This window comes from Aotus nancymaae, unplaced genomic scaffold (genome assembly GCF_030222135.1).
Source record: "Aotus nancymaae isolate 86718 unplaced genomic scaffold, 86718_ANA_hifiasm-v0.15.2.pri h1tg000103l, whole genome shotgun sequence".
Taxonomy (NCBI): Eukaryota; Metazoa; Chordata; class Mammalia; order Primates; family Aotidae; genus Aotus; species Aotus nancymaae.
Genome location: NW_026988518.1, coordinates 411429 through 439143, shown reverse-complemented (window position 1 = coordinate 439143; position 27715 = coordinate 411429). Strand labels below are relative to the sequence as shown.

Sequence of the window (27715 nt, the reverse complement as noted above, 5' to 3'; positions counted from 1 at the left end):
GTCTAGCCTCATCGATTTAATTTTTTTAAATTATTTATTAAAATATAATTGTAAACATAAACATTGTCTATTCCTCTTTGGGCTCATTACCGTAACTTCTGAACAGTGCCAATACTTACAGTATTACCTTCTCTCTAATACAACTTGGTAATTAAACTCATAATTTTCATCCTGCTCATAAGATTTTTTTAATTTGTTATTTTTAGAAACCCTACAGTAGCACTGCTTATAAGATCTTTCATAGCTTCCTAGTGACAAGTGTCACTTAGGTGTTCTTTGGAAATGTGTGCTTATCTGAAAAATATCTATTTCTCTAGTACGAAAGACGTATTATAATGTATATGTTTCAAGTTCTGTGATGAAAGATTTGATTGGGAGGGATCTAGTAAACAGAAGTTAAGCTGGTAGAACATTGTTTAGATCCAAAAAATGACAGGGCTTTATTTTATTGTGCTTTTAGCAACAGCAAAAGGATATATACATATACTTCTAAGATTGTTACATGGCAGAAAAGAATGTTCTAACTTAATTTACTTAATTTTAAATTACAAAATCTTCTAGGATTCTACTTGTTACCTGATAAAATTTCATTACAAAATCTTCTAGGATTCTACTTGTTACCTGATAGAATTTCAAGTATTTTATTAACCTTTGTGCAAATGTTATGTTTAACAGTTTGGAACCAATCTGATTTTTTATTATAAACCAGTATTTCCTGATTCTCAGCTAGACAGATAGCACCAGTTTTAAACATAAATCACACAAGTGGAAATTGTAAGGTGTTAAGAGTTTTTAAGAGTTGTATCATTTGTAGGAGAAACTGGCTTCAGTCTGGTCAGACAAACCTAATCTTTCCAACAGCTAAGTAATTCACCATCAAGGAATTTATGAATAATTATTTAGTCAACCACCTGGAAATTAAGTCTGATTAAAGATATTAAAAATAAACAAACAAAAAACAGGGGGAAAGCCTAACAGAATTGCAGTGTTATGATTTACATTTAGTAATATGACACTAACATTTTTCTTCTTCTTTTCCACTCTGGTGTCTCATATCTTTGCAAAATCTAATCTTTCTTTTTAACTGTTTTCTTCTCTTTATAAGTTCTCTTGTTTCTATTTGTTTTGGTATGCTTGATATTTTCTTATATATGTACAGTGAAATTTTATTTGGAAATTTTTGAATTTCCATTTCATCTTGCTGCATATTTTTCTATGCCAAATCCATGCCTCCTTTTGTCTCCTTCCTTCCTTTTATCTTGCTTTTCTCTTTCTCTTTTCTGTTACATTTATTTGTTACATTTGTCACTATGCTTTTTACAGTACATGTTGGATGCTGCTAGGAATTTGCAACCCAATTTATATGTAGTAGCTGAACTGTTCACAGGAAGTGAAGATCTGGACAATATCTTTGTTACTAGACTGGGCATTAGTTCCTTAATAAGAGGTAGGCTTGTTGGAGTGTATTTCCCATCTAAAACTTTAGCTTTTGTTTAAGTAGATTAAAGGGTTTAATAGCTTCATATGCAATGCTTAATAATTTTTTAACACAGTTAATGTTCTTTTAAATAGTTTGTATGACTTATTCTAATATTACTCAGTCTATTTTTATCAGTATAAATTTCTGCTTGGGGTAAGATACCTCATTTCAAATTGAAAAACCAGTAGGATGAACTGAAGACTCACTAACAAACCATTTTTTTGTTGTTGAAAATATGCAAACCTGTTTTTCATCTTCTACTGGGAAATACGGTGTAATGTTTACATGTTTTATAATCAATTTTGTATAGCTTACGTCCCAGTAAACAATATATGTTCCCTTTTCCTTACATGAGTCATTTCTCCAGTTAAGTTATGGGGAAAAGTTTTTTGTCACTTTAACTAGTAGACATTTGTTTAAATTGCTAAAGCAGTTTATTTTTTATAATATTGATGTCTTTATTTTGAAAATCATTTATGATAAGAAATCTAACCTCTTCCTGGACATAAATAATGAGGATTGTTAAAATATTCTGTAATGCTCTGCAGAGGCAATGAGTGCATATAATAGTCATGAAGAGGGCAGATTAGTTTACCGATACGGAGGAGAACCTGTTGGATCCTTTGTTCAGCCCTGTTTGAGGCCTTTAATGCCAGCTATTGCACATGCCCTGTTTATGGATATTACCCATGATAATGAGTGTCCTATTGTGGTAAGCACCTAATCTTTTTCATGTACTTATTTTGATATTTAACTCTCTTAGTCACAATCATATCCATGTACCTCAAAATAGTGTCAGATTTATAACTGATTTATAGTACATAATTTTCAGAATGTTTTAATTGTTTAAAAGCAAATCAGTTTACCTTATGAATTTATTTATATAATTATCCTTTTACTTCATTGTGCCATAGAATGGCACTTTGAATTTGAAAGAAAGTAAACTTTTGCTTTGTTGTTGTCTTCTAGCATAGATCAGCGTATGATGCTCTTCCAAGTACTACAATTGTTTCTATGGCGTGTTGTGCTAGTGGAAGTACAAGAGGCTATGATGAATTAGTGCCTCATCAGGTTTGTTTATATGTTGTTTTTTAAAACCTACATGGCTAACAACTTTGTGCATTTTTATAAAAAAAACTCATTGTAATTAAAATGTATTCATGCTAAATTTTACCTTTGTCTAGATTTCAGTGGTTTCTGAAGAACGTTTTTACACTAAATGGAATCCTGAAGCATTGCCTTCAAATCCAGGTGAAGTTAATTTCCAAAGTGGGATTATTGCAGCCAGGTGTGCTATCAATAAACTTCATCAGGAACTTGGAGCCAAGGGTTTTATTCAGGCAAGAAATAATTACATTTGTTCTTCAGGTTCAATTTCAGAGTAAGTCCAGTTTGAGCACTAATTTCCAGTTTTGAGAGCTAATCTAGTTGGTCTTTCTGCTTCTCAGGTGTATGTGGATCAAGTTGATGAAGATATTGTGGCAGTAACAAGACACTCGCCTAGCATCCATCAGTCTGTTGTGGCTGTATCTAGAACTGCTTTCAGGAATCCCAAGACTTCATTTTATAGCAAGGAAGTGCCTCAAATGTGCATCCCTGGTAATGCAATCTAAAAATTGTTATTGTATTTGTATTATATCATTATATTAAATTATATTGTAATATTATATACCATGTTATATACCATGTAATGTTATATACCATGTATATATCATATATATTATAACACAGTGCTACTGTGGTTGTACTTGAGAAAAAGAATTAAACATTCTTGGTAACTTGGCCAGGCATGATGACTCACACCTGTAATCCCAGCACTTCAGGAGGCTGAGGCAGGCAGATCATTTAGCTCAGGAGTTCAAGACCAGCCTCAGCATTATAGTAAAACCCTGTCTCTACCAAAAAAAGTACAAAAAATTAGGTGGGCATGGTGGTTTGTGCCTGTAGTCTCAGCTACTCCTGAGGCTGAGTTGGGAGGATCACCTGAGGCCAGGAGGCAGTGGTTACAGTGAGTTCAGATCCCACCACTGCCACTGTAGTCTGGGTGATAGAATGAGACCCTATCTCAAAAAAAAAAAAAAGAAAGAAAGAAAGAAATTTTGGCAACTTATATTTTTACTTCATGGAACAAAATCTAGACAGAAATACTTTCAAATGTTAACATTTTTTGAGTTGTGAAATATTTTTGTTGATATTTTAATATGGTTCCTAATTTGAATAAAATGAACATGTATTTCTCTTCTACCAGTAGAATATTTATATATATTTGTGTTAGTGTATATCTATGTACATGTATATATGTGTAAGTATGTTTTTGTGTGTGTATATGCACAAATATACATACAAATATATAAACTAACATGGAAAATAACCTAACCTTACATTTAAGCTTCTCATAATCCATCCTCATCTACCATCCTAGCCCCATGTCAGTCTGCTATTTCAAACAGATATTTTTACTTCTCCCCAAATACTATGTGAATTGTCTGGATCTTTCAAGGTCTAAAGTTACATCTCCTTTGTTCAGTGATCTCTCTTTCTTCTGAACATACACTAATTATAGTCTCTATATACTCCTTTGGCATAGAGAGTCAAATATAAAATTATAAAATACATCCCTGAGCTATGTCCTTAATATTACTTGAATTTTTTCTGGATATGTGTATTTTAATTTTCTTACTTATGTGGTATGCTATAGCAGAGCATGCTCCTGTATATGCAGCAACTGTCAAAGTTTGTTGATTGAGCAAATGAAAATTCCCATAAAAATCATATTCTGTATTGGTTGCTAGTTGCTGAATATGCATAGTTCCTGTTTTTAAAAATTATCAACCTGAATACCTAAAAGTTTCTTTAATTGTTTACAAATTTATGTTCACTATCCTCCTCTGATCTTTGCTAATGTATGTATTTCGTTTTATAGGACAACAATCACTATGCAAAATACTATCTCAGGTTTTGTTTTGGTCACTGATCATTCTTAAAACATTCTCACTTGTCAGTCCACAAAATTGTGATTTTTATTTTGTTAAATGTTTTTATTCCCTTTTACCTATTCTTTAGTGTGTTTAGAAGTGTTATTAAGTTTTAAATATGCACTAAGGATAATTTTTTTCTTTTAAACAATTTTCTTAGTATATGTTTACAGAGGGAGAATTCCTGGGTCAAAAGGTTCTGTTACCTATTGCCAGATTAATGATTTAAAGCTTAAGTCATTTAAAGTGAGGTTGAAATGTTATGTAATCCATTGACCCAGCAATTTTATTCCTAGGTGTGTATCTGGGAAATTTTCATACATTTCCATTTGAAGATATGCACAAGAATATTTATTGCAACATTATAATAGAGTAATAGGACAGATATATTTGGTATATTCATACAGTAGACTATTATTTGGCCTTTGAAGTAAATGTTTCATATATATATGTTTTATATATATATATAAAACTTGAATCCATTTTAATAAAACTTGGAAATAGGGAAAATAATACATGTTGTTTGAGGAAACATGCATGTATAGTGAAAATGCCAGGAGTAGTGAGCACCAAATTGAATTGAGGTTGTCTCTGAAAGTAAAGAATGGGTACACATAGGCTTTACTTGTATTTGTAAATTTTTCTTTGAGGAAATAGGACCTGAGTTTTTAACATTTTTTTTTAATACCTGAAAAATTCTAATTTTTAAAAAAATATAATCCTTTCAAGTGATTTGCTTTTCTCTGCTCAAAATTAGGAAGTTGTTCCCCAGAGCTAAGCTATTATTTTGATGTTTCTATTTCAAAAAAAGCTTTGTTAACTAAGTTGTAATTTTTAAAAAAATGTGAAAATTCACCTTGGGTAGAATCATCTACTTCCAAACTTTTTAAAAAATTTTACTGATATTTTATTTTCGACTTTAAGTTAAACGATTTGAAACCACTTTAGCCTTCCTAATTTCGGATGATTCCATGTGAAATTTTGTTAAAATGTTTTTATATATTCCTAGGCAAAATTGAAGAAGTAGTTCTTGAAGCTAGAACTATTGAGAGAAATGTGAAACCTTACAGGAAGGATGAGAATTCAATCAATGGAATGCCAGATATCACAGTAGAAATTAGAGAACATATTCAGGTATTTGGGACTCTCATCTTACTACTGTGTTAGGCATTTTAAGAACATTAGAACTGCTTGTTGAACTGATTTTTTTAATGCAATTTTTTTTCAAGCTTAATGAAAGTAAAATTGTTAAACAAGCTGAAGTTGCCACAAAAGGGCCCAATGAATATATTCAAGAAATAGAATTTGAAAACTTGTCTCCAGGGAGTGTTATTATATTCAGGTATGTAAATGGAGCTCAAACTCTTGACTTTACTTATATTTAAAATAGTTTGCATAGCCTGTTAAATTTGAATAAATTACCCCAAAAAATTAACCATTTTTATTAACATTTTCAGAGTTAGTCTTGATCCACATGCACAAGTTGCTGTTGGAATTCTTCGAAATCATCTGACACAATTCAGTTCTCACTTTAAATCTGGGAGCCTAGCCGTTGACAATTCAGATCCTATATTAAAAATTCCTTTTGCTTCGTAAGTATGCCTTATTTGGTAGAGATTTGCCACTTTAATAATTAAGTTACCACTAGACTGAATTAAGCAGTTTTAAGGACCCTCTGTATCCTTGCTATTCAAAGCATGGTCCAAGGACCAGCAGTGTCAGCATCACCTGTTGTTAACATTTTACCCAATTGCTTTATAATTTGTGTGTGCCTGTATGTGCACTCTCTATAGATACAGATACACGCATGCCTACATGCATACATACACACACATATGCATCTCTATACACACAATTTCTCTGAAGTATCTGAGACTAAGTTGCATATCTCTTTACCACATTATTTTTTATTCTACATTATTTTTTATTCTAATTACTTTACCATAATTTATTTAAACAGTTTTCATTTTTGGACATCTAGATTGCTTCTGATTATTCCCTATTATTTATGTCTTTCTACATTCATCTTTACATCAATCCTTAGATGTTCCCTTACTAGAAGTTACTGCATACTATAGAAGAATATGGGTTTTGAAGTTTAGACCTGGATTTAACTTTAGCTTCATTACTGTCAGTATGATCTTGGATAATTTATTTAGAACTTTCATCATCTCCGCCTCCCATCTAGAAAATGGGGCTTATAACAGTAGCTACCTCGTAGGTTTTGTAAGAATTTAAATAGGATAACACATATAAAGCCCTTAACACAATGCCTGGCACATAGTAAATGCTCATAGTTTGCCATCGTTAGTACTAGTATAAATTTTCAGAAATGGAATGTTTGGGTTAGACAAGGGGTCCCTAGTCTCAGGGCCACAGACCCAGTACTGATCCGTGGCCTGTTAGGAAACAGGCCGCACAGCAGGAGGTGAGTGGCAGGTGAGCTTTATCTGTATTTACAGCTGCTCCCCTTCACTCACATTACTGTCTGAACTCCACCTCCTGTCAGATCAGTAGATGCATTAGATTCTCACAAGGGTGCAAACCCTACTGTGAACTGTCCATGCAAGGGATCTAGATTGCATGCTCCCTATGAGAATCTAATGCCTGATGATCTGTCACTGTCTCCCATCACCCCCAGCTGGGACTATCTAGTTGCAGGAAAACAAGCTTAGAGTCCCACTCATTCCACATTATGGTGAATAGTATAATTATTTCACTATATATTACAATGTAATAATAGTAGAAATAAAGTACCCAATAAATGTAATGTGCTTGAATCATCCCCAAACCAGCCCCCCAACCCCCAGTCTGGGGAAAAGTGTCTTCCGTACAACCAGTCCCTGGTGCCAGAAAGGTGAGGGACTGCTGGGTTAGACTATATCGATGTATTTGAGGCTGTGAATACATACTGCCAAATTCCCTCCAGAAAGATTATATTAATACTTTCAGCTCCATGCAAGAGTTTCCATCATTACCAATACTGAGTATATATTATTATTATGTAGTGTTTAAGGGCATGGAGTATAGAACCAGACTAGCTGGGTTTGAATTGCATTTCAGACTCTTATTAGCTATAAGAAGTAAGACCTGGCTGGATGCAATGGCTCACTCCTATAATTCCAGCAATTTGCGAGGCCGAGGTGGGAGGATTGCTTGAGCCCAGGAGTTCAAGACCAGCCTGGGCAACATAGTGAGACCCTGTCTCTACAAAACATTTTTTAAAAATTAGCTGAGGATGGTAGCATGCACCTGTGGTCACAGATACTCAGGAAGCTGAGGTAGTAGCATCAGCCATCAGTTGAGCCCAGGAGGTCGAGGCTACAATGCACCATGATTGTGCTACTGCTCTCCAGCCTGGGCAACAGAGCAAGACCCTGTCAAAAAAAAAAAAAGGGACCTTTGACAATTTATAATAGACATAATTATAGCACCTTTTTTTTTTTTTTTTGAGACGGAGTTTCGCTCTTGTTACCCAGGCTGGAGTGCAATGGCACGATCTCGGCTCACCACAACCTCTGCCTCCTGGGTTCAGGCAATTCTCCTGCCTCAGCCTCCTGAGTAGCTGGGATTACAGGCACGCGCCACCATGCCCAGCTAATTTTTTGTATTTTTAGTAGAGACAGGGTTTCACCATGTTGACCAGGATGGTCTCGATCTCTTGACCTCGTGATCCACCCGCCTCGGCCTCCCAAAGTGCTGGGATTACAGGCGTGAGCCACCGCGCCTGGCTATAGCACCTTTCTTACAGAGCTGTGGGGATTACTTGAATAAAATACAACAGTTTGACACATAGTGGTTGATAAGTGTTAGCTGTTGCTAATGAAACTGGTAAATATAAAATAGTTAAAAATAGCATCTCATATAATTTAAATATTAGCTAAGCTAAATTATTTTGTTCATTTGCCATTTGTATTTATTTGTTGAAGTGTTGTTTTATGCATTACCCCATTTTGCTATTGTGTTCAGCTTTTTTTGTTATTTTATAAGACATTTTATTGTTAAGGATATTAACTCTTAATTCAAACTATTCTTAATAAAGTAGTTGCATTCTTAACCAAAAAATCTGTGAAGCAGCTTTGTGTTCGATGGACTGCTTGTAAAATGCATGTTCCTCCTCAGACCTGCTCAGATTATTTTGGAGTAAAGCCAAGAAATGTGCGGTTTTATAAGATCCTCAGGTAATTTTTAGGCCAGGAGTTCACTGGCTATGTGTTGAAAAATACTGCCCTAGAATGGAGTTGATACTGAGGCTTCTGAGTGATTTGACTCAGGCTTGACTCACAAACTAGCTGTAAGGAGGGAGGCTGAGATGGAGAGAACAAAGCACAGATGACAATGATTTTCTAAATTGAGCCAGAACTAAAAGAGAATGTACATTCAAGATATGTGTTCACATAAAATGGCAGTCATGTAAAATAAAATTAACTGAGTGTCTATTATAGAAGCACAAGAAAACACAGTTTCAGATGTTTTCAGGTGTGGTCAGTTATACAGTCTTACTGCTAACCAAACAAAGGGAAATCAAGGTCATGATAGTCTTCTCTCTGACAGTTATCAGGAAGCATCTTAATCTGAGAAAATCCTGGTTTCTTGAATAAACAAGCTGAGGGGCAGTGCAACCTTAGCTTAGAAGAGAAGGGAAGGGACTTGGAGGGAAATATAAAGGCAGAGAGCACGTGATTTCCTAGGTAGTTAACTTTGACTTTTTATTATTCTTTCAGTGATTCTCTGATAAGTATTTATGGTATACAATAACTAGCATAAAAAGTTCTTGATGTCTCATTTAGGAGAATATGAAGGAGGGAAATCAGACAAGAACACATAAATAAATAAATGAAGGAAGGAAAGAAAACATTAAGTCCAAACTAGGTTAAAAAAAGCAAAATTATAAGATAAAGAATATAGAAGCCAAAAGATTTTCCCAGCATACTTCTAATCAATGCAATTTGGCACTTGATTATTTCCTTGGTTTGGGAGTAATGTTACTTCTAATTGAATTTTTTGTATATGTGTGAGTATAATGTTTATTTGAATGCAGAGTTTCTAAAACGTACACTTCAAGACATTTTATGATTATAATTCAGATTTTCTCCTTTTGTTTCTATTGACAACAAGTGAAACTTCAATATATTTAACCAGTTATCTTTATTTTCCAATTCTTAGTATTGCCTCCAAATTAACTTTGGCTGAGCTAAATCAGATCCTTTACCGATGTGAATCAGAAGAACAGGAAGACGGTGGAGGGTGCTATGACATACCAGACTGGTCAGCCCTTAAATATGCAGGTCTTCAAGGTAAGCAAATAGAAGGATAGCTGAGCTTTGTGTTCTTCTTTTAGGGTCATCTGGTGTCCTCTTTATAGACACAGAGTATAGGCTCAGAGTGTGCCTGCTTGTGTTGCAATTATGGCTCTGCTTCTACTCATTGATTGACCTTTGGCAAGTAATGTAACCTCTCTGTTCCCCAATTTCTGCCTCTATAAAATTTAAATAATATTATTTGATTTAGAAGGCTTTTGTGAGGATTAATGAGATCATTCACATAAAACACCAAAAACAGAATGTAACACAAAGTAATTATCCAGCAAATGTTACCTAGAATTACTAGTTCTATATCTTTCCTTAAGGTCTTTATAGCTCTTTAAGCATACTTGGACCTTAATTAATGTTTCTTGACCTGGTTTATTATATAAGAAAAAACAGAATATACTTGTCCGGGCCCCAAGTGGGATTAGGTTGTAAATATCATCCATTCATCTTTTTTAAAAATCTAATTGGAAATACATTTTGTTGCATATTTATTTTATCATATAAAGATAACTTATAGTAAAATATACAGTAGCTGTATGATTAAAGGAATTAAATATTTATCAGTTTAATTCATCTAGTTGGTAATATTTCCTTAGATGTTTATCTAAGAAATTTGCTTTATCACACCTGTATTCCTTGTTCATATAGTTTTCTACTTACGCCTTTTGTTCAACTCTTTATCTCTTTGACCATCTAACCCATATTTAAGGGCTATAATTCTTACATCTTTCATAAAACCTTCTTTATTGCTTTTTACAGTAATTTGTGCTCCAGACACCTATTGCATTTATTTTCTATACCTCTTACTTGGCTCTTGAAATACATTGCCTTATTTTGATAATTAGTATAATGATTTTTGTGAATCTTTATCATTGTGATTAAGAAACAGGCTTTAAAACCAGATTTCCTGGGTTACATTGACTAGCTTTATAACCTGAAGTAAATGCTCTATGGCTTAGTTTTCTCTTCTGCAAAATGGTACCTACTACAAGGGATTATGGTTAAGATTAATGAGTTAATACATGTGAACAGCACTTAGACAACAGCTAGTTCATACTAAGTACTTGGAAATTGTTAGCTTTAAAACCACACTAAGGCCTTGCACAGTGGCTTACGCCTGTAGTCCCAGCACTTTGGGAGGCCGAAGTGGGCAGATCACGAGGTCAGGAGTTCAAGACCAGCCTGACCAACATGGTGAAACCCTGTCTCTACTAAAAATATGAAAATTAGCCAGGCGTGGTGGCGCATGCCTGTAATCCCAGCTACTTCGGAGGCTGAGGCAGGAGAATTGCTTGAACCCAGGAGGCGGAGGTTGCAGTGAGCTGAGATCGCGCCATTGGACTCCAGCCTGGGCAACAGAGCGAGACTCTGTCTCAAAAAACAAAAACAAAACAAAAGAAAAACCACACTAAGTAGGCAGTCCACCTTGAGAAATAAGAATATTAAGTTTTATCTTTTTTATGGTTCTTGTTTTTTAGCTTTTGTACCTCCTACAAAACCAAGCACATAAGCAGTTCTCAATAAACTTTTTTGAGATGTTTTGGACTTATAGGGTTTTTTTCTAAAATATTCTCATTTTTAATACAAAATGTTTTGTTCTGTGAGTAATAAAGAAGTGTATGTGAGCCAGACATGGTGGCTCCCACCTGTAATCTCATGCTCTGGGAGGCCAGGGCAGGAGGATCACTTGAGCCCACGAGAGGTTCCAGGCTGCAGCAAACTATGGTCATGCCACTACCCTCCAGCCTGGGTGACAGAGCAAGGCCATGTCTCAAAAAATTAATTAATTAATTTAATTTAATTTTTAAAAGATGTATATATGTTACCAGATTTAAATAATTACTTCATTTTCACTCTGAGTTGTTAGACTACTTCTAGTTGGTTAAAAAGACCAAACTTTTATGTGCTCTTTTTCTAGCCTTTGTTTTTCTTATAGTTAAGTTTTGCTCTTTGCTAATTCTCCTTATCTTCCTAATGAAATTATTATTCTTATCTTTTCTAAGTAGAATTGCCCTCACCTGTTTATTTTTTGCTGCTTTATACCAATCCCTTTTCCCTCTGATCATTTAATATTTTCAGTAGCCCACATATTGTTTCCAGCAGGCTGCTAGTAGAAGCCTCAGATTAAATAAGATTTAACTACTTTGTTGACCTTTCTTTCCCCTAAACAAAATGTATTTCCCTCCTTATAATACTGTATATCTAGTCATGTTGGAATCCAGGAGTCTGTTTTGGATCTGCTCCTTTCATCCTCAGTATCCAATCAGTCATTATGATTTGTGGATTCTTTTCCATATTCTCTTTGGTACACCATATCCTTTTTATTTCCACAGTTTTCACTCTATTCTAGGACTAAGTCTTATATACAAAGCCAGCTAACCAATTTTTCAAATCTTGTTGCCTCATATACAAATCATTCCATTCCATTGGTCATCATCAGATCTGTTTCTAAAACACTGTTTTTGTTATGTCATTACATTATTCAACAGTGAGACCAACATTTACCGAGCATTATTTGCCATCCATGAAAATGCTAGAATATTATAATAATATGTAGAATATTATTTTTTAGTCTTGTTTCCCAATATCTTTATGTTTTAAGCTTTCTTCTCTAAAGCAGATTGTGACCCTTGAGAGAAAGAACTTTATCTTAAATTTACGTATTTTTTAGTTTCTCAAAACATGCTACATAGTAAAATTCATTCAATTATAAATAGATAAATAAACGTAGTCTAAATGAAGTCAGTGATGCCAATATAATTTTTAAGGTAGTATCATTGAAGCAATAAAATCTGGGAAATTCTAATGCTTCTAATTGAAGACTAGAAGGATTAAGCGTATACACACACATACACACACACACACACACACACACACCCCACTTTGATTCTTCACTTAGTTCTAAGTACCTCCTGTTAAATTTCAACGATTCCTTCCAAAGCATGCTTTATTCTTATTATCTCCATAGATATTCTTGCTCTCTCTGAAACCAGTTCTATGATTTCCTTAAATCTAGCCTGAATATTAATGAACCCACTAGTTTTCAACATGAAAAAACACAGGCTTATCACTTTTCTTTCTTTCCGTGTGTGTGTGCGTGTGGTTTTTTTTTTTGAGATGGAGGTTTGCTCTTATTGCCCAAGCTGGAGTGCAATGGCACAATCTTGGCTCACTGCAACCTTCAACTCCTGGGTTCAAGCAATTCTCCTGCCTCAGCCTCCCGAGTAGCTGGGATTACAAGCACGTGCCACCATGCCCAGCTAATTTTTTGTAATTTTAGTAGAAACAGGGCTTCACCATGTTAGCCAGACTGGTGTCAAACTCCTGACCTCAGGTGATCCACCTGCCTCAGTCTCCCAAAGTGCTGGGATGAGCTACCCAGGCATGACCCACTGTACTCGGCCCACATTTCTTTCTTAAAATGCCTTTAGGCAGGGAGGCCATGCCAGTTACCCTTGAATATTATAACATTAAAATCCAAAAGAATAAGAGCAGTCCCAGAAGTTATGAATCTTGAAAAGCTCTTTATATCTCTTGTGACAGTCACCCCCTTCAGTATGCCTTTGTAATTTGGCTCAAGCCAGTATTGCCACACTTACCTCCAACTATATTAAGTGCCATTGTGGACTGGGCAGCCCTTGTGTCTGCCTCTAATACATGTTTACCCCAAATCACTAGAATAGAGACTAGCAGAGTAGGGACTAGAGGATATAGGAACAAATTGATGGTACCAATAATACAGCATTACATGTCTCTGAATTTTCAGGTTTAATGTCTGTATTGGCAGAAATAAGACCAAAGAATGACTTGGGGCATCCTTTTTGTAATAATTTGAGATCTGGAGATTGGATGATTGACTATGTCAGTAATCGGCTTATTTCACGGTCAGGAACTATTGCTGAAGTAAGTAGAGCTATATTATAGTTCCTAAAAATCAAGGACATAATAAGAAATAGTACCATGTTATATATAATATTTACATTGTTTTCTAACCAGAACCATTTTCCTCCTTTCTTCACCATCTTTCAGTTCTAATAAATGAAAATTGGGTTTGTAGATTATTAGATAAAGCTGTATATTTAGATTTACCTCTAAAAACATACCTGGCCTGTACGCATACCAAATTAACTTTCAAAATTATTTTTATTTTTATAACAGGTTGGTAAATGGTTGCAGGCTATGTTCTTTTACCTGAAGCAGATCCCACGTTATCTTATCCCATGTTACTTTGATGCTATATTAATTGGTGCATATACCACTCTTCTGGATATAGCCTGGAAGCAGATGTCAAGGTACATCCAACAAAGCTTAAATAAATAGCATATTTGTGTAGAAACTATATACAGAGTCACTTCATAAATATTCTTTAAAAACCAAACCATGAATTGTCATAGAGCTGAAAAGGCTTGTAGGTGGATAGTAAATTTATTAGCATCCTTTAGTCTGTGACAAAAACAAACTTGAATATTATAAAACCTGTTCTAAAATCTAATAAAACATATTGATAAGAATATTGTCTTATATTGTTTCTATGTATTTATTGGCTTATTGAGTTAATGAAATTTCTGAAATATACATCACAGTTTTTCTAATTTTTCATCAATTAAGAGAAAAAAATATTCCACTTATTATTATGAATGAAATTTGCCTTTAGTGTTGATTTCCCTAAAACAAAACTACAAATTTAAGTGTACTAGTGAGAGCCACAAAATTGATTAGGACATAATTTCAGAGGAACAAAGCTTCATTTCTACCATTTGTTTTACAACCATCTGTGGACTGTAAGCCAGCCAAAATAATGGGTGAAATGAAAGCAGTTTTGAAATCTAACCAAATTAAAAAAATTTTTAACTAATATTCCCATTGTTACAGATTTATATAGAAAAATCATTTGAAGGAAATAAATCAAGTAAAATAAAACTACTAAAAATTGTTGTATTTATACAAGTAATAAATTCTATCACTTTTGTCACAGCTTTGTTCAGAATGGTTCAACCTTTGTGAAACACCTTTCATTGGGTTCAGTTCAAATGTGTGGAGTAGGAAAGTTCCCTTCCCTGCCAATTCTTTCACCTGCACTCATGGATGTACCTTATAGGCTAAATGAGATCACAAAAGAAAAGGAGCAATGTTGTGTTTCTCTAGCTGCAGGTAAGGAATTATGTACAAGGTTAAAATGTGTAAATCAATAGTATTCACAGAGGAAAAGTTATAGGAAAATGATTATTTTTTTAAAAGCTTGTAATGTTACTCAAGATTTTATTTTACCACTTAGTGCATTTCATAGATATTCTCTCATAAACATAATAATCATGCTCACTGTTTAATTATAACTGTGCACCAGGCATTTTTATGTGTTTTTTATGGCCAGATGATTCTTGAAGTTTCTATTTTTTCTAACTTTTGACATTTTGTGTTTTTTTTAATCAAATTAATTTTACTATCCCAATTTTAAAAAATATATTTTTTCCCAATTTTAAAAAATAAACCTGACCTTGTTGCTATCAGGAGATCATGTAAAGATCCCTACAAGTTATAAAACAAAACAGATGTTAAATAATTTTTATTATGTGTCTAATTGCAATCAAATCCTTTCAACAATATTTATTGGCATCCTTTATTCCAAGTAGATTTAAAACCCACATAACAAATTCAAGTAAGCAAAACAGGCTACCAAGGACAGGCTTCTGTTTTCTTTTTAATATATTTCAAACATATTTCTAGGAAGTACTTAGTATTTGAGGCCACTGAAGTTTAGAACTTTCCAAACTAAACTGAAAAACATCAAATTGCAGAAGGAAGAAAGAAATAGTATTATCTGTGCAGTTCCCTCTTTTTACCCTTAAATTTGCAGCTACTTAGACCAAATAAAAAGACTTAGTGATACCCAACAACTAAAATGAAAATTACCTTTCTATTAAAAATGTGCATGAAACATTCATAAAACTGTTTTAGTTCTATAATTGTGTATATTATTATGATTAACATATTACTTTTTTGTGTTTTCTGTTAGGCTTACCTCATTTTTCTTCTGGTATTTTCCGCTGCTGGGGAAGGGATACTTTTATTGCACTTAGAGGTATACTGCTGATTACTGGACGCTATGTAGAAGCCAGGTAGGAGATCCTCTGAAGTGTTGCACTGCGAGTTTATGTCTGAATGTCTTACATGCTCTTCAAACTTTCCTTCTTAGACATCTATTCTCAACATTTGGGAGCTATATTTTCTTTAGGTATTTTTTATTTTACTTTGTATATGTTCACTTTATTAGGATCACAGAATTTCAAAGGAGTAAAAACCTTTGAAGTCACTAAGTTCTAGTCCTTCATATTAGAAGTCAGGTTATCTTTAGCATTAGCTAATTTATTTCAACCAAACTAAAAATGTTATAACCTTTTTATGCCTTTTATAATGAATGCATTGCTAGTTCTTTGTCTGAATCTTATAGAATTATAACATCATTTTCCTCTATTTGTTGTCAAACCTTATAGTCTCTAATTTTATGTTTTCTAGACTTAAAATGGTATTTTCTTATGTCACAATAATATGAATGAACTTATTGGAGGTCAAAAGGAAAGTGCTACAGCAGTGCCACTCAAAGTGCGTTCCACACACCAGTTCCACACATCACCCTCACCTGAGGGCTTGTTAGAAATGCAGATTCTTGGTCCATATGCCAGACCTCCCAAATCCAAACCTGGAGAATAGAGAGAGTAGGGTTGGTGGGCAGAAACCTTTCACAAGGTCTCTGGATGATTATCAACAGTCTAACACTGAAGTTTGAAAGCACTGCTCTAAAAGCTAAAACTTTTAGCAAAAAGGCATTTATATGCTACCTTGGTTTGATGCCATCAGGAAAATAATTGAAGTTTGCATCTTTATATGCCAAAAATTTTATTTTTGATACTTTTAAAACTGAAGTTTTTAGGTGGGCATCTGAAATGAATTGCATTTTTGCTAATCTGACATATAATAAGACCTTTTCTTATTATCATCATGGAGCTATAGAAATTTGGGAAGCTGTTTGCTGCTTCCCTAAATGCCCCTGAATTACTAATTCAGAAGAAGGAAATGGAATATCAGTATTCAGCCTAGTATAGTGGTTAAGAACTTGAGCTTTGGACCAGACTGACAGCTTCTAACACTGGTTCCAAACTACCAACTGACAAATTACCTTACCGGGTGTTTGTGAAGATCAAATTAACACATACAGTGAAGGTGTCTAGAATAATATCTGCCACATGCTAAACATTTTATAAATGTTATTATCATTATTAATGTTGTTTGGCTTCCAATTATCACTTCTATGCACTATCACAAATTTTTGCTGCTTAATTTTATATAGAACTATGTACATTATGGGTTAGCAAACTATGGCCTGTCGCTTGTTTTATATGGCCTGTGAGCAAAGAATAGCTTTTACGTTTTTAAAGGTCATTTAAAATAAGAAGAAAGCATATGCAGCAGAAACCATATGTGTGCCACAAAGCCTAAAATACTTACTATATGACCCTTTATAGAAAAGGTTTGCCTACCCCTGAGCTAGAGGTGATTCCCAGAGAATAATATATTATCCCAGAGGATATTTGTTAGGATAGTGCTAGCTGCCATAAATTATAATGCCATAAAATCTTAATGGCTTTTCATAAATAAAATTTATTTCTTGCTTGTAGTCTTAGATGCATGTTCAGTAAGCCTTCCACATACTGATTCAGGGATGCAGGTTTCTTCCAGCTTGAGGATCTATCAGCTTCCATGGCTTCTGCAGCCTCTCCAGAAGGCAAGCAGAGAGGGAAAGAGAGCTGGGGGAAACACACCTATTTTCCATACACTTAACATGCATCACTTCTGGACACAGCCAACTGTAAGATTGGTTGGGAATTGTAGGAAACTCATTTTAGTGGACACATACCTCTACTACAGATGGTTCTACTTCTTCTATAGAGGTAATCGTGAATCAGAGGTCATTTTATTCAAATGTACAAGATTGTTCCAGATGGTTAGATTGCTAGTACTATGGCCAGGTGTGGTGGCTAACACCCGTAATCACAGCACTTTGGGATACTGAGGTGGGTAGATCACTTGAGTCCACAGTTCAAGACCAGCCTGGGCAACAGGGTCTCTTTAAAAAAAAAAAAAGAAGTAAAAAAAAGATTGCTAGTATTCTGACCTTTTATTAATTGAAAGTATCACTGTCTATACTAATACCTTTGTACTTTATAAATAAAAAGTTTCCCATTGCATTACTGTTTAAAAGATGGTCATTAAACTGAGACATAGAATTAATAAAATTTCTGAATGGTCTAACCAAAAAGCAATAAGATCTAGACATTTTAAATGACATTTCCCAGGTCACACAGATGACAAAGCGAGGATTTAGACTTCAGCCTTCTTATTTCTTAATTTCATGCTATTTCTAGAGTGCCATGCTCTTTTATAAACTGAATTGTCATTTGGTTTATAATAGTAGAATAACACTTTAAAAAATAAACTGTCTTCTACCAGTTTTTAAACTGATTGAATTATGTTTTTCAAAGTCAGCTTCTACCAGTTTTTCTTTCTTTCTTTTCTTTCTTTTTTTTTTGTCTGAGATAGAATCTCACTCTATTGCCCAGTTTGGAGTACACTGACACTATCTCAGCTCACCACAACCTCTGCTCCTGGGTTCAAGCGATTCTCCTGCCTCAGCCTTCTAAGCAGCTGGGACTACAGGCACACACCACCATGCCCAGCTAATTTTTATATTTTTGGTAGAGATGGGGTTTTACCACATTGGCCAGGCTGGTCTCAAACTCCTGACCTCAGGTGATCCACCTGCCTCAGCCTCCCAAAGTGCTGAGATTACAGGTGTGAGCTACCATGCCTGGCCAGTTTGTTTTCTTATATGTTTGTTTTACTCTTGGTTTCTGCTATTTAAAATCATAAAGTTCATGTTTAATAGTTACTTTGATTTTGAAATCATAGATTTCAAAAGTAGAGTCTGGAGCTATGAGAGACCTTAAAAATCACCCAGTCCAATCTCAGATGAGAAAACTATACCAGAGAGGGAAGTCTCACAGATTGTCATAAAATTCTAGGCTAGATTCAAGGTTCCTAACTTTAATTGAGTGCTTACTCTATAATATTATGACAACTTTCTACATGAAAATATAAAGAAATAGGGCAAGAGAGAAAATGTATTCAAAATATAGTCACCAAAAGTGACTGGTCTTTGTCTTCAGTTTTTTAAGTGTTTGTTTTCATGTCTGATCCACTTAATTCTGTTTTTTAGGAATATTATTTTAGCATTTGCTGGTACCCTGAGGCATGGTCTCATTCCTAATCTCCTGGGTGAAGGAACTTATGCCAGATACAATTGTCGGGATGCTGTGTGGTGGTGGCTGCAGTGTATCCAGGATTACTGTAAAATGGCTCCAAATGGTCTAGACATTCTCAAGTGCCCAGTTTCCAGAATGTATCCTACAGATGATTCTGCTCCTTTGCCTGCTGGCACACTGGTAAAGATCATTTCTTAAAATAATTTTTTCTGAAAAATGACTTTTAGTTTCTAATGTAAAAATAAGTGTAATTAAGAATCCAAGTCTTAAGAATTATTCAAATGTCAGTATTGATTTGGCACCTGCTGGTACTATAAATGACTGGTCCTTACCTAAAGAACTTTGCAACGTGGTAGAAGAGATGATAATGTGTATGTAATTATGGTCATTGCAATAAAGTGTAGAAGAAGTGCTGTGTAGTTTCTTGAGAGAGAGAGAAGGTACAGTAGGTGGGTCTCAGGGAGAACTTTAGAACATAGCTAAAATTTTACCTAAATGAGCCATAGAAGGTGAGTAGGACTTTAGGAGAGATGGGGAAAGTTGCTGGTAGACATTAGAGATGAAAAGAAGCCAAGTGTATGGCACACACCTGTAATTTCAGCTTCTCAGGAGACTGAGGCAGGAGGATCACTTGAGGCCAGGAGAATGAGTCCAGCCTAGCCAACATAGCAAAACCAGTCTCTTTAAAAAAAAAAAAAAAAAAGGAAAGGAATAATAAGGTTGCATAGTGGATTGAAGCACAGTTTAGGGGACATAGTACTTATAATAGTTTTATGAGCGCCTAGGCTCTTATAAAATACTTTTCGTAAAAAAGTCAATCTTGTTTGGTTTTTTGTGATAGAGTACCTGCAGGGTAGTAAGAGATTATGGAAAGGGTGACCCGGGTTATGGAAAACCTTGACTACCAATCCAGGGAGTTTAAAGATTATCTTATGAACAACAGTGAAGAATGGATAGGTTTTTTTTTTTTTTATTTTTTTTTTGAGACGGAGTTTTGCTCTTGTTACCCAGGCTGGAGTGCAATGGCGCAATCTCGGCTCACCGCAACCTCCGCCTCCTGGGTTCAGGCAATTCTCCTGCCTCAGCCTCCTGAGTAGCTGGGATTACAGGCACGTGCCACCGTGCCCAGCTAATTTTTTGTATTTTTAGTAGAGACGGGGTTTCAACATGTTGACCAGGATGGTCTCGATCTCTTGACCTCGTGATCCACCCGCCTCGGCCTCCCAAAGTGCTGGGATTACAGGCTTGAGCCACCGCGCCCGGCCATGGATAGATATTTTTTAGTGTTTTTTTCCCCAGCCAAGACTGGACAATAATACTATACTTTTGCCTCTTCTGCTCTGCCTTTATATTAATAGTTTGTTTGGTATATATGATTCGGGAGTGGGGAGGGGATAGTAGCTGTGTAAGCTGTTTCAGGGCTAGCATATATTTGTGTCCTAATGATATTTATTTATATCATGAAATACTCAAAGAACATTTGTCCAAAAACTTTTTTTACTTGTCCTCTATTATTGACTGACATTTCTGTTACAATGAATATAGGTTCATGCTATCAAGCAGGTAATTATTTCACACGTAACTATTTGTTTTCTCACAGTTCATCAAAAAATATTTTTTCACAGCTTTATTTTTGTAATTAGTATAATTTTTATATTATAGAGTATTGGTTTTTTTCACAGTCTTTAAAATGAAACATAATAAACATGTAAGGACTCTAAACATTTTGCTTCTATTTAACATTCTTCCTTATTTAAAAAAATATAATTTTATATTTCCCCAAATGTCATCCTGAGCATCACATGTATTATTTATATGAGTAAAGAAAATGACTTATGAATTCTTTACATTCACGGGGGTATTTTCCAAAGTCATTATGGATCCTCAAATTTGAGAGTTCCCCTTTAGCACATAATTTATCCCCATTACCTGTGTGTGCAGATGAGTAATAATAGCAATGCCAATTTAAAATTCAGATGCTGGATGACAAGCTAGGTTTATTTATTAGCTGAACAAATCACTCTAATAGAAACAAAATGCTCACTAGATTCATTTTCGTGTATCAGCAAGTTATTTTATATCACAGACATGAATAGTTGAAACTACTGATGTTAAATATTTGTATGCTTATCCGTATTATTTGGCATATAGGAGCTGCTTCTAACCTGGCCTCACCCCAATTCCTATTTCTCTCTCCAAAGGAAAGTGTATATTTTCACATTACTTTGTCTGATTTGGGGGAAGATAAGAAAAATGTAATTTCTAACAGAGGTAACACCCATTGTGTCTCAAACAGGATCAACCATTGTTTGAAGTAATACAGGAAGCTATGCAAAGACACATGCAAGGCATACAGTTCCGAGAAAGGAATGCTGGTCCCCAGATAGATCGAAACATGAAGGACGAAGGTACAGAACTTTAACTATAATAGTAAAGATTTATCGAGGTGATGAAATTAAACCTTGTAATTGTTCACTTAATAAATATTTGTGTGCAAAACATCACAATATAATGATGAAAAAGGTTAACATAGTTCCTGATCTCACCAAGTTTTTAGTTTCTAGAGGAAAGAAAAAAATTTATATCTTTTGTCAGTCAATTTGAAAGATAATTTTGGTGGTTTCATTTATAATCATAATAATAATCGCCATGAACTGCATGCTTACCATGTGCTAGGCATTGTGGTAACTACTTTACCTGTGTTATTACCATTTACCACTCCCCAAAACATTGAGAATGAGTGATACTGTTTCCATTTTTACTAAATGAAGACTGAAGCAGAGTAGCTTGCCCAGAGTCACAAGGCTATTAAGTGGTAGAGGTAGACTTCACTCATAGTCTGTCTCGAGAGTCTAGGCTCTTATAAAATACTTTTTGTAGAAAGGTTTATTTGTATATGAAATTAAAATAAATGTGCTTTTCTAACTTCTCTTGAGTTCATCATATTCCTCATCTCATGGCACACTATCATCGCCAGCCAATGCAAAGCTAATAGTAATTTATTTCATATTAGTCTCCATTCCCCTTAGAGAGTCATTCCAATGTGTTTATTGTATATTTATTTTGTAAAACATGCATTGTTTTATGTCCATGTGGCATTTTTTAACTTTGTAATTTTGAAAGAATTAGACTCATAAGCAGTTGAAAATGGATATAGTGTGCCATGAACTCTTCACCCAGTACAGCATCAAAATCAGGAAATTGACGTTCTCAACTTTTACCAGTTTTTACATTCACACATGTGTGTGTATGTGTATATGTAGATCTGTGCAATTTGACCCCATGTATAGCTTTGTGTAACCACTGCCATAATCAAGATACAGAACTGGTCCATCACCATAAAGATCGTTGTGTACCCTCTTATAATCACACTTAACCACTCCACCCCCAGCCCTGGTCTCTGGCAACTACTAATCTGTTCTGAAATTCTATAGTTTTCTCATTTTGAGAATGTTATGTGAATGAAACCATATACTATATAACCTTTTGAGATTTTTTCACTGTGCATAATGCCTTAAGATTCATCCAAATTGTTGTATTTATCAATAGTTTATTACTTTTTATTGCTGAGTAGTATTCTCTTTTATGGATATACCAGTGCTTATTTACTCATTCATCCAAACCATTCATCCACTGAAGGACATTTGGGTTGTTTTCATGTTTTGGCTAATACAAATAAAGCTACTATGAACATTCATGTACAAGTTTTTGTGTGACACATAGGTTTTCATTTTTTCTGGGATAAGTGTCCAAGAATGGGATTGGTTCACATAATAAGTATATGTTTTGTTTTAGAAGAAACTGCCAAACTATTTTCCAGGGTGGTTTTACCATTTTACTAAATTCCTGCCAGCAAACTGGAGAGATCCAGTTTTTCTATATCTCGCTAGCATTTGGTGGTACCACTTTCATTTAAGCTCTTCTGATAGCTTCATAGAGCACTACAAACTGTGTGTTTCAGTGGCACAATCTCAGCTCACTGCAATCTCCGCCTCCTGGGTTCAAATGATTCTTGTACCTCAGCCTCCCGAGTAGCTGGGACTACAGACGTACGCCACCACACCTGGCTAATTTTTTGTATTTTTTCTTTGCTTTTTTTTTTTTTTTTTTGGTAGAGATGAGGTTTCACCATGTTGGCCTGGCTGGACATTGTGGTTTTAATTTGCATTTCGATAATGGTTAATGATGTGGAATATCTTTTCATGTGATCATTTGCTATCCATCTTCCCTCTTTGCTGAAATAGTGGTTTTTGTATTTTGGTGTTGAGCATCTCTTAATGTGCTTATAGGCATCCATATATCTTCTTTGGAGAAATAAATCTTCTTTGAAATAAATCTTTCTTTGGAGAAAGAAAATCTTCTTTGAGGGGAGGAATTGAGTTCTTTGGGTTTTTGTTGTTGCTGTGCAGGGTGCTTTGTATATTCTGGATACGAAACACTTATTAGATATGGTTTGCAAATATTTTCTCACATATTGTGGGTTGTCTGTTCACTCTAAAGTATCCTTTGATACACAGAAGCTTCTGATTTTGATTAAGTCCAGTTTATCTACTTTTTAGTTTCAGCTCTTATGTTTAGGTCTTTGGTCCAATTGAGTTAATTTTTGTATATGATATAAAGTCCAAGTCCATTTTTTGCATGTGAATATCCAGTTTACTCAGCTCCGTTTGCTGAAAAAAACTGTCCTTTCCCCACTAAATGGTCTTGGCACCCTTGCCAAAAAAAAATTTGACCATATATACAGGGTTTATTTCTGAGTTCTCTATTCCATTGGTCTCTGTGTCTTTATGACAGAACCACACTGTTTTAGTGTAGCTTTGTAGTAAGTTTTGAGATGAGGAAGCATGAGTCTTCTAACCTTGTTCTTTTTCTATTGTTTTGGCTATTCAGGGTCCCTGGAGATTCCATATTTATTCAAGGTGGAGTTTTCTATTTCTACAGGCATCATTCTTTTTGGAGCATTTTTGTGATACCTTCCTTAAGCTTTTCTGTCAGATGTTTCCAGCATCTGAGTCATCTCAGTGTTGTCACCTGTCAGTTGCCTTTTCTCATTCAGGTTGTGATTTTCCTGGTTCTTGGCCTGACAAGTACTTTTCATGTTTTCCTAGACCTTTGGATATTATGTTATAGGACACTGGATCCTATGAAATCTTTCATTTTACTAAGTAGTCATTGTTCAGGTTTAATGTGCAGCTTCTGGCCTACTCTTGTGGGCTGTAGTTTCAGTGACAATTTAATATTTAGCAGTGTTATTCTGGTCTGCTTCATTCATGGGCTATCAGGAGGCCACTCAGAAACCCTGAGTGGAATTCCACACTGTAGTTTACTTCTCAAACCTGCAGGTGTGTTAATTCTCATGTTTCACATTTAGATTGGTTAGAGTCTGCCCAGGACTCCCTATACAGCCTTAAAGCATCCTTTTTTGCAGCTTCCTCCTCTTCAGGTCTCTGCTGAAATCTCTAGTTGGGAGTGTGAGGGGCACCCCATCACTGCTGGGCAGGGCATGGAAATCCAGACTCTCCACTCAATCTCTGCTGACAGCATGCTCCCCACCTAGTTTGTGCTAATATCATGCAGCAGGGATGGGAAACACCCTGGGCTGCCTGCTGCCACCCTAAGGCCACCTACTACTGCCAGGTTGGGAGTAGAAGATCACACTCCCCAGACTCCCCTCAGAGTGTCTGCAGGTACCACACTGCTGAGGAAGGGGAGTGCTGCCTTGAGCCATCTGCTACCCACATTTGGGGGATAGGAGTCCAGGCCTCCACTCAGCCTCCACTGACATTCCAGGGGGAAAGGACATCCATGGTATTTGCTGGCATAGGGCAGATATTATCATAAAGGTTTCTGTCTGGTTGGGGTCCCTCTTTCCTTTTCCTTTGGCTAGAGTAAATTGGTTTTTCTTGGAACTTTTTGTCAGTAACTGTTGGAGGTTGCAGGTTGCTTTTCCAAGGCAACATCCCACCCAGACTGGTATATACGGAGAATTAAAAACAAACAAACAGGGAACTCACCACCATGACATTCTTCAAGTCTTCAGGTTCCTAGTCAATCTGCCATCCTCTTTACACTTTTAGAGTCTTCTTATGATAGTCCAATGTATTACACTCAGGGATTTTAGTTGTACTTAAGAGACGAAGATCAGGGAAAAATGAGTCTTCTCCCCTTTTTTATACCAGAAGTTTTTGTACTTTGTGTACTTATGTGTGTTGAGTATGTGCAAATTATTTATGCTATATAATACATAGCATATATTCAGTGTACTATAATATATACTATCATCAATAATTTATGTTTTGAAATTGTACACAGATATTAGATATATCAGTATTCTCTATAATTAAGCTTTTACAAAAAAGGTATCTTACTATATATGTCCATTTGTGATTTGTTTTATTCAATCATTTTGTTTTGGGTGTTTATCTTTTTGTATAAATTTAAAGTATACAAGGGCAGTTTCGTTACATGGATATATTGGTAAGGTAAAGTCTGGGCTTTTAGTGTAACCATAACCCAAATAATGTACATTGTACACATTAAATAATTTCTCATCTGTCACTCTCCTCTCACCCTTCTGAGTCTCTCGTGTCTATTATTTCAGTCTCTATGCCCATGTACATACATTATTTAGCTCAGACTTAATCCATTTTAATACACATAAATCCAGTTCATTAATTTCAAATGGTATAGAGGGTTTCCCATTATATGAATAAACTACAGTGTTGATTCATTCCTCTACTGAGCAGTTATTTTTTGTGAATGCAAGCAATGTGGCAGTGAATATCCTCATACACATCTCCATATGCACATAAATAAGGGCTTCTCTAGAATATATATGGAAATGAAATTCCTATGTGGTAGAGTATGCACATCTCCAACTTTTAAGATATCACCAAACTGAATTTCAGAGTGGTTTTTCTAGTTTATTGTATTTAAAATTTTGTAAATGTTTTAAAATATTTGTATATACTATATATAATACCTATACAAATGTTTTATACATATTTGGGCTTTTAGGTTTTAATATAACTGCAGGAGTTGATGAAGAAACAGGATTTGTTTATGGAGGAAATCGTTTCAATTGTGGCACATGGATGGATAAAATGGGAGAAAGTGACAGAGCTAGAAACAGAGGAATCCCAGCCACACCAAGGTAGTGTTGATTTTATAGTGCTGTGTAATTATACCTTTTTTTAAAAAAAAAAAAACAACACATACTTGTGAAATCTTTTATTCTATTAACCATGAACTCTTTATATTAAATTAATCAAAATTTCCCTGCCTCCTTCCCTTCATCTCCCCCATTATACATGCACACAATCCTCTTGATACAAGTTATCAAATAACACTATCTATTCTTTTCCATAAGTTCTCATGGGTTGATTCTCTACAAGCACCTCAAAAAAAAAGATTTATGATTCATTTTCCCTGTGGTTAAGACATTTTCATAACCTGAATTGCTTATTAATATAAACATTTCATTATCTCCATCTTTTACAAATAGAAAACAACCATTCTTTTTATGAAATTCTTTCACTTTCTGAACCTTTTTTCCTCCAAATTTTTAAAATATTTTTTCTAGTGTTTGTCATTTAAAAAGTTGTTATAATTTCAAATGCTTAATACATCATCAGAAGCTATTAAAATAGCTTTTAATATTACTATTATCCAAATAATGTACTTTGTAACCATTAAGTAATGTCTATTAAAATAGCTCTGATACTGTATTAAGCTGAGAAGTTTTCTTATTGTAATATTTTTTTTTTTTTTTTTGAGAGAGAGAGCCTTACTTTATTGCCCAGGCTGTAGTGCAATGGCAAGATCTTGACTCACTGCAGCCTCTGCCTCCCAGATTCAAGAAATTCTCCTGCGTTAGCCTCCCAAATACCTGGGACTACAGGCACTCACTACCATACCAGCTAATTTTTGTATTTTAGTGGAGGTGGGCTTTCATCATGTTGGCTAGGCCAGTCTCAGACTTTTGACCTCAAATGATCCATCTGTCTCAGCCTCCCAAAGTTCTGGGATTACAGGCATGAACCTCCACACTTGGCCTCTTACTCTAAATTTTATCTTTAATTGTCCAATAAGAACTGTGGACTGGGTGTGGTAGCTGACAGCTGTAATCCCAGTACTTCAGGAGGTAGAGTTGAGAGGATAGCTTGAGCCCAGGAGTTCAAAACCAGCCTGGGCAACGTATTGAGGCCCCATCTCTATAAAAAGTAATAGATAAAGAAATAAATAAGTTGCTATCTTTACATGCTTTGCCAATTTTTAAAAAATCTGTTTATTTTGGTACATTAGGCCTTGTACTTCCCTTTTATTTTTCTTAAAAATGAGCTTTCAAATTAATGTGTCTGCCTTTCCTAACTTTCTCCAGCCCTATTTTCATGTTTGCTATCTTTTCTCTAGTACCTCATCTCAATATTCACTGATTCTTTACTCCTACCTTTCCAACTGCCATCTTCTTTTATTCCATAATCCCCATTCTACATCATAGAATTTTTTAAAAACATTTGAGAAAATCATAACAAACAGTCTCTCAGACCACAGGGCAACAAAATTCGAACTCAGAATTAAGAAACTAACTCAGAACCACACGACTTCATGGAAACTGAACAACTGACTCCT

The 27715-nt window shown here is 34.9% G+C and overlaps 1 protein-coding gene across 3 annotated transcripts in view; it reads left to right on the top strand.

The window, feature by feature from the left end:
* The window catches only part of AGL (amylo-alpha-1, 6-glucosidase, 4-alpha-glucanotransferase), a 70141-nt gene that overhangs the window by 27049 nt on the left and 15377 nt on the right, over nucleotides 1-27715 (top strand). For all 3 annotated transcript variants that reach the window (XM_012458462.3, XM_064370212.1, XM_012458461.2), the window contains exons 13-28: nucleotides 1324-1447; nucleotides 2029-2192; nucleotides 2450-2551; nucleotides 2665-2820; nucleotides 2929-3079; nucleotides 5465-5589; nucleotides 5685-5797; nucleotides 5913-6047; nucleotides 9622-9752; nucleotides 13534-13670; nucleotides 13926-14059; nucleotides 14743-14918; nucleotides 15781-15883; nucleotides 19039-19264; nucleotides 21381-21492; nucleotides 26102-26237. In XM_012458462.3, the coding sequence (XP_012313885.2) occupies nucleotides 1324-1447; nucleotides 2029-2192; nucleotides 2450-2551; nucleotides 2665-2820; nucleotides 2929-3079; nucleotides 5465-5589; nucleotides 5685-5797; nucleotides 5913-6047; nucleotides 9622-9752; nucleotides 13534-13670; nucleotides 13926-14059; nucleotides 14743-14918; nucleotides 15781-15883; nucleotides 19039-19264; nucleotides 21381-21492; nucleotides 26102-26237 (2225 nt within the window). The remainder of the gene's footprint in view (nucleotides 1-1323; nucleotides 1448-2028; nucleotides 2193-2449; nucleotides 2552-2664; nucleotides 2821-2928; nucleotides 3080-5464; nucleotides 5590-5684; nucleotides 5798-5912; nucleotides 6048-9621; nucleotides 9753-13533; nucleotides 13671-13925; nucleotides 14060-14742; nucleotides 14919-15780; nucleotides 15884-19038; nucleotides 19265-21380; nucleotides 21493-26101; nucleotides 26238-27715) is intronic.